Genomic DNA, 13278 nt, shown 5'->3' with positions numbered 1-13278 from the left:
CTACTCAAAAATACACAAGCACTAAACCAGAGAACCTCTGGAAAATCCAATAAGATAAATATATGTTCACAACAAGGCTGGGGCTGGGTGCTAACATACAAACACTGAGCAAAGAACTGAGGAACACACAGGGTTTAAATACTAAGAAGGGAACGACACACAGGTGCAAACAATAATTAGAGCAAGGAAAAAACAAAAGGTACAAAAAAGGTGCAATGGGGACATCTAGTGACCAAAACCTGAACAGTCCTGGCCAAAACCTGACAGGTTTACTGTGTTTTGACAGAATGATTAGATATTGAGTCGGGTTTACTGTGTTTTGATGGAGTTAGAGCATGTAAGGAACGTTGTTTTGTATTTTGAATTAACTATTTGGCTAATTGTGTGATGTAGGTGTGTTGCTGTGTTAAGAGTTTAGAAAAAGTATCTAATATGAGATCTGTATGTAAAACATTTACATTTTACATTTTAGTCATGTATCAGATGTTATTATCTAGAGTGACTTACAGTAAGTGCATTCATTTTAAGATAGCTTGGTAAGACAACCACATGTCACAGTCAAATATAAAGGACACAAACTTTCCATTCCAGCTGAACAATGGATATATAGCATGCACATTTACAATCTATGAATGAAAAAGCTGTAGTATTTTAGACACACATGAAGGTACCCGTAAGCCATCATTTCAGATGAAAAATCCCAAATGTGAAAAATCGGTGGTTATACCGTTTTGGAAATACACTCTTCATATTTAATTCACTCAAGTCAAGTCCTGTCATTTCATTATCACCATCACCATCATGATTCATCACCATTATAATTTTTGTTATCAGAGTTTGTCACTTTAATCCATATCATCATCACCAACAACACTGTTATCAATATGAAGGGCATTTGGTCCAGTGGATGTTAACTTATCCCATTCAGTTCCCATCATTCCCTCAGTGAATGTTAACTTATCCCATTCAGTTCCCATTCATTCCCTCAGTGAATGTTAACTTATCCCATTCAGTTCCCATCATTCCCTCAGTGAATGTTAACTTATCCCATTCAGTTCCCATCATTCCCTCAGTGAATGTTAACTTATCCCATTCAGTTCCCATTCATTCCCTCAGTGAATGTTAACTTATCCCATGCAGTTCCCATTCATTCCCTCAGTGAATGTTAACTTATCCCATTCAGTTCCCATTCATTCCCTCAGTGGATGTTAACTTATCTCATTCAGTTCCTATTCATTCCATCAGTGAATGTTAACGTATCCCATTCAGTTCCCATTCATTCCCTCAGTGAATGTTAACTTATCCCATTCAGTTCCCATTCATTCCCTCAGTGGATGTTAATTTATCCCATTCAGTTCCCATTCATTCCCTCAGTGAATGTTAACTTATCCCATTCAGTTCCCATTCATTCCCTCAGTGGATGTTAACTTATCCCATTCAGTTCCCATTCATTCCCTCACTGAATGTTAACTTATCCCATTCAGTTCCCATTCATTCCCTCAGTGAATGTTAACTTATCCCATTCAGTTCCCATTCATTCCCTCAGTGAATGTTAACTTATCCCATTCAGTTCCCATTCATTCCCTCAGTGGATGTTAACTTATCCCATGCAGTTCCCATTCATTCCCTCAGTGAATGTTAACTTATCCCATTCAGTTCCCATTCATTCCCTCAGTGAATGTTAACTTATCCCATTCAGTTCCCATTCATTCCCTCAGTGGATGTTAACTTATCCCATTCAGTTCCCATTCATTCCCTCAGTGAATGTTAACTTATCCCATTCAGTTCCCATTCATTCCCTCGGTGGATGTTAACTTATCCCATTCAGTTCCCATTCATTCACTCAGTGAATGTTAACTTATCCCATTCAGTTCCCATTCATTCCCTCAGTGAATGTTAACTTATCCCATTCAGTTCCCATTCATTCCCTCAGTGGATGTTAACTTATCCCATTCAGTTCCCATTCATTCCCTCAGTGAATGTTAACTTATCCCATTCAGTTCCCATTCATTCCCTCAGTGAATGTTAACTTATCCCATTCAGTTCCCATTCATTCCCTCAGTGGATGTTAACTTATCTCATTCAGTTCCCATTCATTCCATCAGTGAATGTTAACTTATCCCATTCAGTTCCCATTCATTCCCTCAGTGAATGTTAACTTATCCCATTCAGTTCCCATTCATTCCCTCAGTGGATGTTAACTTATCCCATTCAGTTCCCATTCATTCCCTCAGTGAATGTTAACTTATCCCATTCAGTTCCCATTCATTCCCTCAGTGGATGTTAACTTATCCCATTCAGTTCCCATTCATTCCCTCAGTGAATGTTAACTTATCCCATTCAGTTCCCATTCATTCCCTCAGTGAATGTTAACTTATCCCATTCAGTTCCCATTCATTCCCTCAGTGAATGTTAATTTATCCCATTCAGTTCCCATTCATTCCCTCAGTGGATGTTAACTTATCCCATGCAGTTCCCATTCATTCCCTCAGTGAATGTTAACTTATCCCATTCAGTTCCCATTCATTCCCTCAGTGGATGTTAACTTATCCCATTCAGTTCCCATTCATTCCCTCAGTGAATGTTAACTTATCCCATTCAGTTCCCATTCATTCCCTCAGTGGATGTTAACTTATCCCATTCAGTTCCCATTCATTCACTCAGTGAATGTTAACTTATCCCATTCAGTTCCCATCATTCCCTCAGTGGATGATAAACTCCCTCCTGCTCCACTACACGCCTGTCCTTGTTATCGTCAGCTGAAGCATTACACATTCCATAGTGTGTTACATCTGGAGGTGTGTGAGTGCGCCCCACTTGTGTGTGTGAGCGCCACGTATGTGTGTTTGCGTGCCATGTGTACCTGCATGCATCTGTGTGTACGTGTGCGTGCGTGCAGGTGTATGTGTGGTTGCATGTGTGTGTATGTGTGAGTGCAGGAGTGTATGCGTGCGTGCAGGCGTGTATGTGTGAGTGTGTGCTTGAATGCGTGCTCAGTGCATGCCTTTTAAGAGCTGTAACTGCCTGGTTTAGATCATTACAGGAAGCGTGTCTGGGCACTGGCATATCAGCACCACCATATCCCCTCTGTCTATACCATAGAGATCTAACGGCAATGTTTTTTTTTAAACACATACACACACACACTGTTTGAGATCAATGACGCTACCAAAACAATCAGACTAATCTCAATCCTAACAGCACCTAGAGATCTAATACCTCTTAAAACAAACCTTCCCTCTGTTTCTACCACACAGATCTCTAATGCTAGCAAAACAAACAGACTGGATCTACCAGAGAAATCTAAAACCAGAAAAATAAACCAAATCTATTGGTCTCTACCGAGACATCTAATACTGTAGTAGATGTAATGCTACTAAAAACACACAGATGCTGAAATAACAAATCCCAGAACCCCCTTCCTGAAACACTGGCAGTCACTTAAGTCTTGACATACAGCTCCAGAGAAGTTACGTCTGAGGAGACAGGTAGGGGAGGTGGTGGTTATGGTAGCCAGGAGTATTCTCCTCTCTTCTGGGCAAGAGAAAATGGCAGCTCCAATTTGGGAAAGCGAGGAATACAAATAGAGAGTCTCATTTGATCATATAAACCACCCGTGTCCTGGACTGCTGTGCATGACGCTACGACGCTTTAGGGGGTTTCCTAACACACTCCAGACTCTGTCTCATCGTCCACAAGGACATCCAGTCGTGCTCTAGGGCACAGGGCATGCAACCCACCACAGCCCACAGGAAGTGACCCTCGCTGGGGCTGTAGCTCCTGGCTCTGGTCCTTCACCCCCAGACCTGGGCTCCAGAGCTGTAGACATGATCGAAGGCAGACCTGACAGGTTTGATTAGAGGGAAAATGGAAAATGTGTGTGTGTGTGTGTGTGTGTGTGTGTGTGTGTGTGTGTGTGTGTGTGTGTGTGTGTGTGTGTGTGTGTGTGTGTGTGTGTGTGTGTGTGTGTGTGTGTGTGTGTGTGTGTGTGTGTGTGTGTGTGTGTGTGTGTGTGTGTGTGTGTGTGTGTGTGTGTGTGCGTGTGCGTGTGCGTGTGTGCGTGTGTGCGTGACCCATGTGTTCAGTCATTATTAAACTTCACCCTCCTAATCAAACTCACGGTCTAGTGACACACTGTTTCCTCTTTTAGATACATAAATAGGCTAAATAAAACTTAGAGATAAAGGCAGAAGGAAGAAGTCCCCACCTAGAAACTGATCTAAGGCCCGTTTTAAATTATTCTCCCAATGGTTCAAGTTAGGATTTGAGGACTGTAAGCTGATCCTAGATCTGTGCCTAAGGGCAACCACTACCCAAGGTCAGATAAAGACAACAGTTCCGTTTCCTGTCTGATTAAATGACTTCCTCCCCTCGAGACAGCTGATAGGCTGGGCTGTGAGGATCAAATATCCCATTCAGCAATCACAACATCTTTCCCAGACATTACATCCGAGTTCTTACCAATGCTCTTCTGGGAGAAGCTTTGGGATGTGACTAGTGTTCTTCCTGATTAGTATCTTCAAGTTCATAACATATGATACAACAACATTTGAACCATGTAGGAGACAGTGTTGTTTGGGGCAGCTTTTAGGAATCTATACGACAAGGTAATTGCTCAGCTTTAAAACACATGCACACACACACACACACACACACACACACACACACACACACACACACACACACACACACACACACACACACACACACACACACACACACACACACACACACACACACACACACACACACACACACACACACACACACACACACACACACACACACACACACACACACACACAGATGGACAAAGCACTTTAGGGTGTGCAATTTGTTATGCTGATGCTAAATAGCCAGTGAAAAAATTTACATTCATCACAGGCGCTCTTCTTTTACGTAATGTTGGTTAAAGTGCTTGGAGGTATGCTATTACACTAAGTGCAGATTTCAGATATAAAGTGGTTACATTTTTCACATTTTACAAGCCTTCGATCATGTGGGCACCACTGTATCCTACTGGTTGTGTAACTTTAAAAGCTGGTTCTGTGGGCCTACAGGCTTTAGAGCTGTGTCAGTGGGCCTATAGATTTGTAATAGTCTCTCTCTCTCTCTCTCTCTCTCTCTCTCTCTCTCTCTCTCTCTCTCTCTCTCTCTCTCTCTCTCGCTCTCGCTCTCGCTCTCGCTCTCGCTCTCGCTCTCTCTCTCTCCCCTCTCTCTCTCCCATCTCTCTCTCTCTCCCCTCTCTCTCTCTCCCATCTATCTCTCTCTCTCTCCCATCTCGCTCTCTCTCTCTCTCTCCCCTCTCTCTCTCTCTCTCCTCTCTCTCTCTCTCCCCATCTCCCATCTCTCTCTCAATTCAATTCAATTCAATTCAAGGGGCTTTATTGGCATGGGAAACATGTGTTAACATTGCCAAAGCAAGTGAGGTAGATAATATACAAAAGTCAAATAAACAATAAAAATGAACAGTAAACATTACACATACAGAAGTTTCAAAACAATAAAGACATTACAAATGTCATATTATATATATGCAGTGTTGTAACAATGTACAAATGGTTAAAGCACACAAGTTAAAATAAATAAACATAAATATGGGTTGTATTTACAATGGTGTTTGTTCTTCACTGGTTGCCCTTTTCTTGTGGCAACAGGTCACAAATCTTGCTGCTGTGATGGCACACTGTGGAATTTCACCCAGTAGATATGGGAGTTTATCAAAATTGGATTTGTTTTCGAATTCTTTGTGGATCTGTGTAATCTGAGGGAAATATGTCTCTCTAATATGGTCATACATTGGGCAGGAGGTTAGGAAGTGCAGCTCAGTTTCCACCTCATTTTGTGGGCAGTGAGCACATAGCCTGTCTTCTCTTGAGAGCCATGTCTGCCTACGGCGGCCTTTCTCAATAGCAAGGCTATGCTCACTGAGTCTGTACATAGTCAAAGCTTTCCTTAAGTTTGGGTCAGTCACAGTGGTTAGGTATTCTGCCACTGTATACTCTCTGTTTAGGGCCAAATAGCATTCTAGTTTGCTCTGTTTTTTTGTTAATTCTTTCCAATGTGTCAAGTAATTATCTTTTTGTTTTCTCATGATTTGGTTGGGTCTAATTGTGCTGTTGTCCTGGGGCTCTGTGGGGTGTGTTTGTGTTTGTGAACAGAGCCCTAGGACCAGCTTGCTTAGGGGACTCTTCTCCGGGTTCATCTCTCTGTAGGTGATGGCTTTGTTATGGAAGGTTTGGGAATCGCTTCCTTTTAGGTGGTTGTAGAATTTAATGGCTCTTTTCTGGATTTTGATAATTAGTGGGTATCGGCCTAATTCTGCTCTGCATGCATTATTTGGTGTTCTACGTTGTACACGGAGGATATTTTTGCAGAATTCTGCATGCAGAGTCTCAATTTGGTGTTTGTCCCATTTTGTGAAATCTTGGTTGGTGAGCGGACCCCAGACCTCACAACCATAAAGGGCAATGGGCTCTATGACTGATTTAAGTATTTTTAGCCAGATCCTAATTGGTATGTTGAAATTTATGTTCCTTTTGATGGCATAGAAGGCCCTTCTTGCCTTGTCTCTCAGATCGTTCACAGCTCTGTGGAAGCTACCTGTGGTGCTGATGTTTAGGCCGAGGTATGTATAGTTTTTTGTGTGCTCTAGGGCAACGGTGTCTAGATGGAATTTGTGGTCCTGGCGACTGGACCTTTTTTGGAACACCATTATTTTGGTCTTACTGAGATTTACTGTCAGGGCCCAGGTCTGACAGAATCTGTGCAGAAGATCTAGGTGCTGCTGTAGGCCCTCCTTGGTTGGTGACAGAAGCACCAGATCATCAGCAAACAGTAGACATTTGACTTCGAATTCTAGTAGGGTGAGACCGGGTGCTGCAGACTGTTCTAGTGCCCGCGCCAATTCGTTGATATATATGTTGAAGAGGGTGGGGCTTAAGCTGCATCCCTGTCTCACCCCACGACCCTGTGTGAAGAAATGTGTGTGTTTTTTGCCAATTTTAACCGCACACTTGTTGTTTGTGTACATGGATTTTATGATGTCGTATGTTTTACCCCCAACACCACTTTCCATCAATTTGTATAGCAGACCCTCATGCCAAATTGAGTCGAAGGCTTTTTTGAAATCAACAAAGCATGAGAAGACTTTGCCTTTGTTTTGGTTTGTTTGGTTGTCAATTAGGGTGTGTAGGGTGAATACATGGTCTGTTGTACGGTAATTTGGTAAAAAGCCAATTTGACATTTGCTCAGTACATTGTTTTCATTGAGGAAATGTACGAGTCTGCTGTTAATGATAATGCAGAGTATTTTCCCAATGTTACGCATATTCCACGGTAGTTATTGGGGTCAAATTTGTCTCCACTTTTGTGGATTGGGGTGATCAGTCCTTGGTTCCAAATATTGGGGAAGATGCCAGAGCTAAGGACGATGTTAAAGAGTTTTAATATAGCCAATTGGAATTTGTTGTCTGTATATTTGATCATTTCATTAAGGATACCATCAACACCACAGGCCTTTTTGGGTTGGAGGGTTTTTATTTTGTCCTGTAACTCATTCAAGGTAATTGGAGAATCCAGTGGGTTCTGGTAGTCTTTAATAGTTGATTCTAGGATTTGTATTTGATCATGTATATGTTTTTGCTCTTTATTCTTTGTTATAGAGCCAAAAGGATTGGAGAAGTGGTTTACCCATACATCTCCATTTTGGATAGATAATTCTTCGTGTTGTTGTTTGTTTAGTGTTTTCCAATTTTCCCAGAATTGGTTAGAGTCTATGGATTCTTCAATTACATTGAGCTGATTTCTGACGTGCTGTTCCTTCTTTTTCCGTAGTGTATTTCTGTATTGTTTTAGTGATTCACCATAGTGAAGGCCCTCTCTCTCTCTCTCTCTCCCCCCTCTCTCTCTCCCTCTCTGTCTCTCTCTCCCGTCTCTCTTTCTTCCCCTCTCCACTTTCTCTCTCTTTCTTCTCTCTCCCTGTCCAGAGTTATGGGATCTGAACAGGACGTGGGTGTTTCAGGGACCAGGTTCCTCCCTGAAGCCCCAGACCATGCTGTTGGACGAGGCCCATGAAAGGCTGTATGTAGGGGCTAAAAACATCCTGTACTCCCTCAGCCTGGAGAGAGTTAACCACCAACACAGAGAGGTACTGTAGGCCTGTCTGTCTGTCAGTCTGTCTTTTCGTGTGTGGAGGGGATTTGAACTCTTACCCCTCCAGGTCATTAGGTTACCCAAACAGAGTGTATGTGTTTGTGCATCTTCATTATATTACCAAGGAGTCTTTCCATAAAGAGCACACAGCTGGACACAGAGAGGAAAGAGATACTGCCATATGCCAGGTCTGCCCCCTTAACCTCCGATAGGCTAGGTGGAATTGTCTCCGTATTACTAGTACTTCTCCAGCCCTATATACGTGTAACAATGGCTGTCAGATCCGACTGTTTCCTTGAGGTGGTTGAAGAAATAGTTGAGTGTGTTATAATGAGGTGTTATTAGCTTTAATTCTGTTTAATTACGTTAGACAATGACATAAAAGGCAGGATAACTGACTATGGAACATATCTGTAATGTAGAGAAAATAATGCGATAATTATTGTCCATTTCCTACTGAGTCATTATTATTAGGTAATGGAGATTATTATTTTTGTAAAAAATGTGTGTCTTGTATCACTGATGAGATAGTATCTTTAATGATGATAGAGAGGGATTTAGTGCTACTGTTTTCAACACAAGCATGCTGCTGTGTCCTAACTTGACCCTTACAAAGACACTATGTTTACTAGGGCAGACACTGAGGATGATACTGATGGTTATGGGGACCATTTGCCCTTCATTCTTTACATAAACGGACACAACATGTTATGATGCACACCAGTCAAACAGACATACAGTACATTGTGCATGTGTGAGTGAGTGAGTGTGTGTGCATGTGGATATGCATGTGTTGGTGTGTTATGTATTGTCATTTCACCACAGATCGACTGGGCCAGCTCTGTGTCACAGGTAGAAGATTGTCTGATGAAAGGCAGAGAGAAGGTAATTGCACTCCGTAATTTATTCAAAAATGTAATGTGTCATAGTTTACCCTAAAAATACATACCTAACCACTCTCCCTTCCTCCATCCTTCTTGTCCATCCATCCGTCCCGCCCTCCCTCCCTCCCTCCCTCTCTCCCTCCCTCCCTCCCTCCCTGCCCTCTCCCTTCCTCCATCCCTCTGCCCTCTCTCTCTCCCTACAGCCAGAGTGTGCTAACTACATCAAGGTGCTGCAGCGGTTTAACACCACCCACCTGTTGGCCTGCGGAACAGGAGCATTTAACCCTCACTGTGCCAAAATAAGGGTGGGACACACAGGACAGGTGAGCAGGGTTGGGAGGGTTGTTTGTTGACTTGGAGTTACTAATGGGGCTGATATACACTCAATGGTCAGTTTATTAGGTACACCCATCTAGTACCGGGTGGGACACCCTTTGCATACAGAATAGTCTGAATTCTTCAGGGCATGGAAAGTTGCTCAAAAGGTATTAAGGGACCTAACGTGTGCCGAGAAAGCATTCTTGCACACGCAAAATCCTGACTAAAATCAAATCAATCATATTTGTCACATGCTTCGTAAACAACAGGTGTAGACTAACAGTGAAATGCTTACTTACGTACCCTTCCCAACAATGCAGAGATAAATAAAAAATTGAAAAACAGAAAAATAATAATACAAGGAACAATACAAAATGAGTAATGATAACTTAGCCATATACACGGATCACCAGTGCCAAGTCGATGTGCAGGGGTACGTGGTAATGGGGTAGATATGTACATATACGTAGGGATAAAGTGACTAGGCAACAGGATAGATACTAAACATGTGATGAGTGCAAAAAGGGTCAATGCAGATAGTCTGGGTAGCTATTGGTTAACTCTTTACCTAAATATAATGAACAAAAATATAAATGCAACATGTAACAATTTCAAGGATTTTACTGAGTAACAGTTCATATAAGCAAATGAGTCAATTTAAATAAATTCATTAGGCCCAAATCTATGGATTTCACATGACTAGGAATACAGAAATGCATCTGTTGGTCACAGACACCTTAAAAAAAATGGGCCTCACAATGGGCCTCCGGATCTCGTCACGGTATCTCTGTGCATTCAAATTGCCATCGATAAAATGCAATTGTGTTCGTTGTCCATAGCTTATGCCTGCCCATACCATAACCCCACCGCCACCATGGGGCACTCTGTTCACAATGTAGACATCAGCAAACCACTCGCCCACACAACGCCATACAATTGGTCTGCGGTTGTGAGGAAGGTTGGATGTACTGCCAAATTCTCTAAAACTCCGTTGTAGACAGCTTATGGTAGAGAAAACTTCAGACATCTGTGGCATTGTGTTTTGTGACAAAACTGCACATTTTAGAGTGGCCTTTTATTGTCCCCAGCACAAGGTGCATCTGTGTAACGATCATGCTGTTTAATAATTTTCTTGATATGCAACACCTGTCAGGTGGATGGATTATCTTGGCAAAGAAAAAATGCTCACTAACAGGGATGTAAACAAATTTGTACACAACATTTGAGAGAAATAAGCTTTTGTGCTTATGGAAAATGTCTGGGATCTTTCATTTCAGCTCATGAAACATGACTTGGGGGTAGAAGTGGGGTAGAAGCTGTTCAGTGTCCTATTGGTTCCAGACTTGGTGCATCGGTACCGCTTGCCGTACGGTAGCAGAGGGAACAGTCAATGACTTGGGTGGTTGGAGTCGTTGACAGAGGTCCTGGATGGCAAGAAGGTCCTGGATGGCAGGAAGCTAGGCCCAGTGATGTGTTGGGCTGTATTCACTACCCTCTGTAGCACCTTGAGGTCAGATGCCAAGCAGTTACCATACCAAGCGATGATACAGCCAGTCAAGATGCTCTCAATTGTGCAGCTGTAGAACTTTTTGAGGATCTGAGGGCCCTTTTCACCATTCTGAGGGGGTAGAGGCGTTGTCATGCCCTCTTCATGACTGTGTTGATGTGTGTGGACAATGATAATTCCTTAGTGATGTGGGAACAAAAGAACTTGAAGCTCTCGACCTGCTCCACTACAGCCCCGTCGATGTGCATGGGGGCGTGCTCCACACTTAATTTCCTGTAGTCCACGATCAGCTCTTTTGTATTGCTGAAGTTGAAGGAGAAATTGTTGTCCTGGCATCACACTGCAAAATCTCTGACCTCCTCCTTGCAGACTGTCTCATCGTCGTCAGTGATCAGGTTCTACCACCGTTGTGTCGTCTGCAAACTTAATGATGGTGTTGGAGTCGTGCGTGGTCATACAGTTGTGAGTGAACAAGAAGTACAGGAAGGGACTAAGCGCGCACCACTTAGGGGCCCCCGTGTTGAGGGTCAGCATGGCAGATGTGTTGTTGCGTACCCTCACCACCTGGGGGCGGCCCATCAGGAAGTCCAGGATCCATTTGCAGAGGGAGGTGTTTAATCCCATGGTCTTTAGCTTAGTGATGAGCTTTGAGGGCACTATGGTGTTGAATGCTGAGCTGTAGTCAATGAACAGCATTCTCACGTCGGTGTTCCTTTTGTCCAGGTGTGAAAGAGCAGTATGGTGTGCAATCAAGATTGCGTAATCTGAGGATCTGTTGGGGAGGTATGAGAATTGGAGTGTAAAATATCACAATATATAATTATACTTTTTCAGGGGGTGCTACAGCACCCTGAGCACCCCTAATTCCCGTGGCTATGGATAGGAGTGGAACCCAGTGTGGTCGTCTGCTGAAATAGCCCATCCGTAACAAGGACCAACGAGTTGTGAGTTCCAAGATGCCGTTCTGCTCACCATTGTTGTACTTTTTGCCATACTCCCATTTGACATCTCATCAACAAGCTGTTTTTGCCCACAGGACTGCCAATGACTGGATGTTTTTTGCTTAGGTCACTCGTTTTGCACATTCTAACGTTCTAGCGAACAGTAACTGAATACCTGTCTGTCTGCTTTATGTAACAAGCCACGGCCGCGTGACTCACTGGCTGTAGGAACAAACATTTTTGTGAACGGGGTGGTGAACCTAATACATGTATAAACACATTCAGAAGGACATGCTGCTGGTTTGGCTCAGTCTCGTCATCTGTTCTTTAAGATACACGCAGTCTTTCTTAAATGATCTGTAAATACTGCAACACATCCACTGGTCAATTTGTGTCTCCTGAGAGAGAGAGAGAGAGAGAGAGAGAGAGAAGGGGAGTTTGTTTATTCACCTGACAGTGAAACAAAGAGATACACAAGGAGTGACATAAATTATGAGTTTAAAAAAAAAATGCTATATATCCATTTTAAGAAATGTTGGTAAATGAGCTTTTATTGTTTAACGAAATTATGAAAGAGATTGTTCAATGTATTTATTCAATACTATATATCTGTCTCAATTTCAGAGAAGGTTCTAGTAATGCTAGATTTTAAACAGTCAAATGTAACAAATAACAAAAATGTTAATAAAGAACTGCACAAATAATACATTTGTTTTTTTAAATAATTAAAATACAGTCAATACAGTAATATGAGATACAGTAATATGAGATACAGTCATATGAGATACAGTCATATGAGATACAGTAATATGGAATCTGTAGGTAAAACATTGACATTTGACATTTTATTAATATATGGTAGCCTACTGGCAGTTAGTTTATGTGTCTTCTGAGAAACAGAGAGAACCGAGAGTGAGAGAGAGAGAGAGAGAAGAGAGGTAGAGAAATAGAGAAAGAGGGAGTTGATACTTAGAGGTAGTTTGTGTGTCCTCTGAGGGAGTGTGTTTGTTTGGGCTGTGAGTTAGTTTAGTTTATATAATCCACTGTCAGTCTGAGAGGACCTGTGACAACAGCATCAGGAAAAACAAAGAATCTTCCTCTGACACCAGGCACGCTATGGCTAAGGTCAAGCTCAGGGATGTCGCTGTGTGTGCATGTGTCAGCATGTGTGTGTGTTCTCACTGCTACTTTTTGGTCCTCAGGTCAGGCAGTTTGAGCTGGAGGAGCAGAGTGTAGAGAGCGGCAGAGGGAGATGTCCCTACGACCACAACAGCCCCGTTACATCCACTCTGGACAGTAAGAATACCTAACACATAATGCAACGCATTTTCACTTCTGTTCTTTCACTTTCTACCTTATTTTGCGTTTCATGATACAGTATGTTCTTCTCCCAGTTGTCTCTCTGTCTCAGTCAGGCACACTAACCCTAACTCTTTTCAAGACTCGTACTCTAGTCTTGTAGAATTGCTGTTAC

The 13278-nt window shown here is 42.5% G+C and overlaps 1 protein-coding gene across 2 annotated transcripts in view; it reads left to right on the top strand.

Moving 5' to 3' along the window:
• Positions 1-13278, top strand: part of LOC139584655 (semaphorin-3E-like) — a 55887-nt gene that overhangs the window by 23474 nt on the left and 19135 nt on the right. For both annotated transcript variants that reach the window (XM_071416753.1, XM_071416755.1), the window contains exons 2-5: positions 7989-8149; positions 8980-9039; positions 9242-9361; positions 13007-13100. In XM_071416753.1, coding sequence (XP_071272854.1) covers positions 7989-8149; positions 8980-9039; positions 9242-9361; positions 13007-13100 — 435 coding nt within the window. The remainder of the gene's footprint in view (positions 1-7988; positions 8150-8979; positions 9040-9241; positions 9362-13006; positions 13101-13278) is intronic.

The sequence above is a fragment of the Salvelinus alpinus genome, chromosome 9 (assembly GCF_045679555.1).
Source record: "Salvelinus alpinus chromosome 9, SLU_Salpinus.1, whole genome shotgun sequence".
Lineage (NCBI taxonomy): Eukaryota > Metazoa > Chordata > Actinopteri > Salmoniformes > Salmonidae > Salvelinus > Salvelinus alpinus.
The sequence above is the reverse complement of the archived record's forward strand: the minus strand, read 5'-3'. Positions and strand labels throughout refer to the sequence as shown.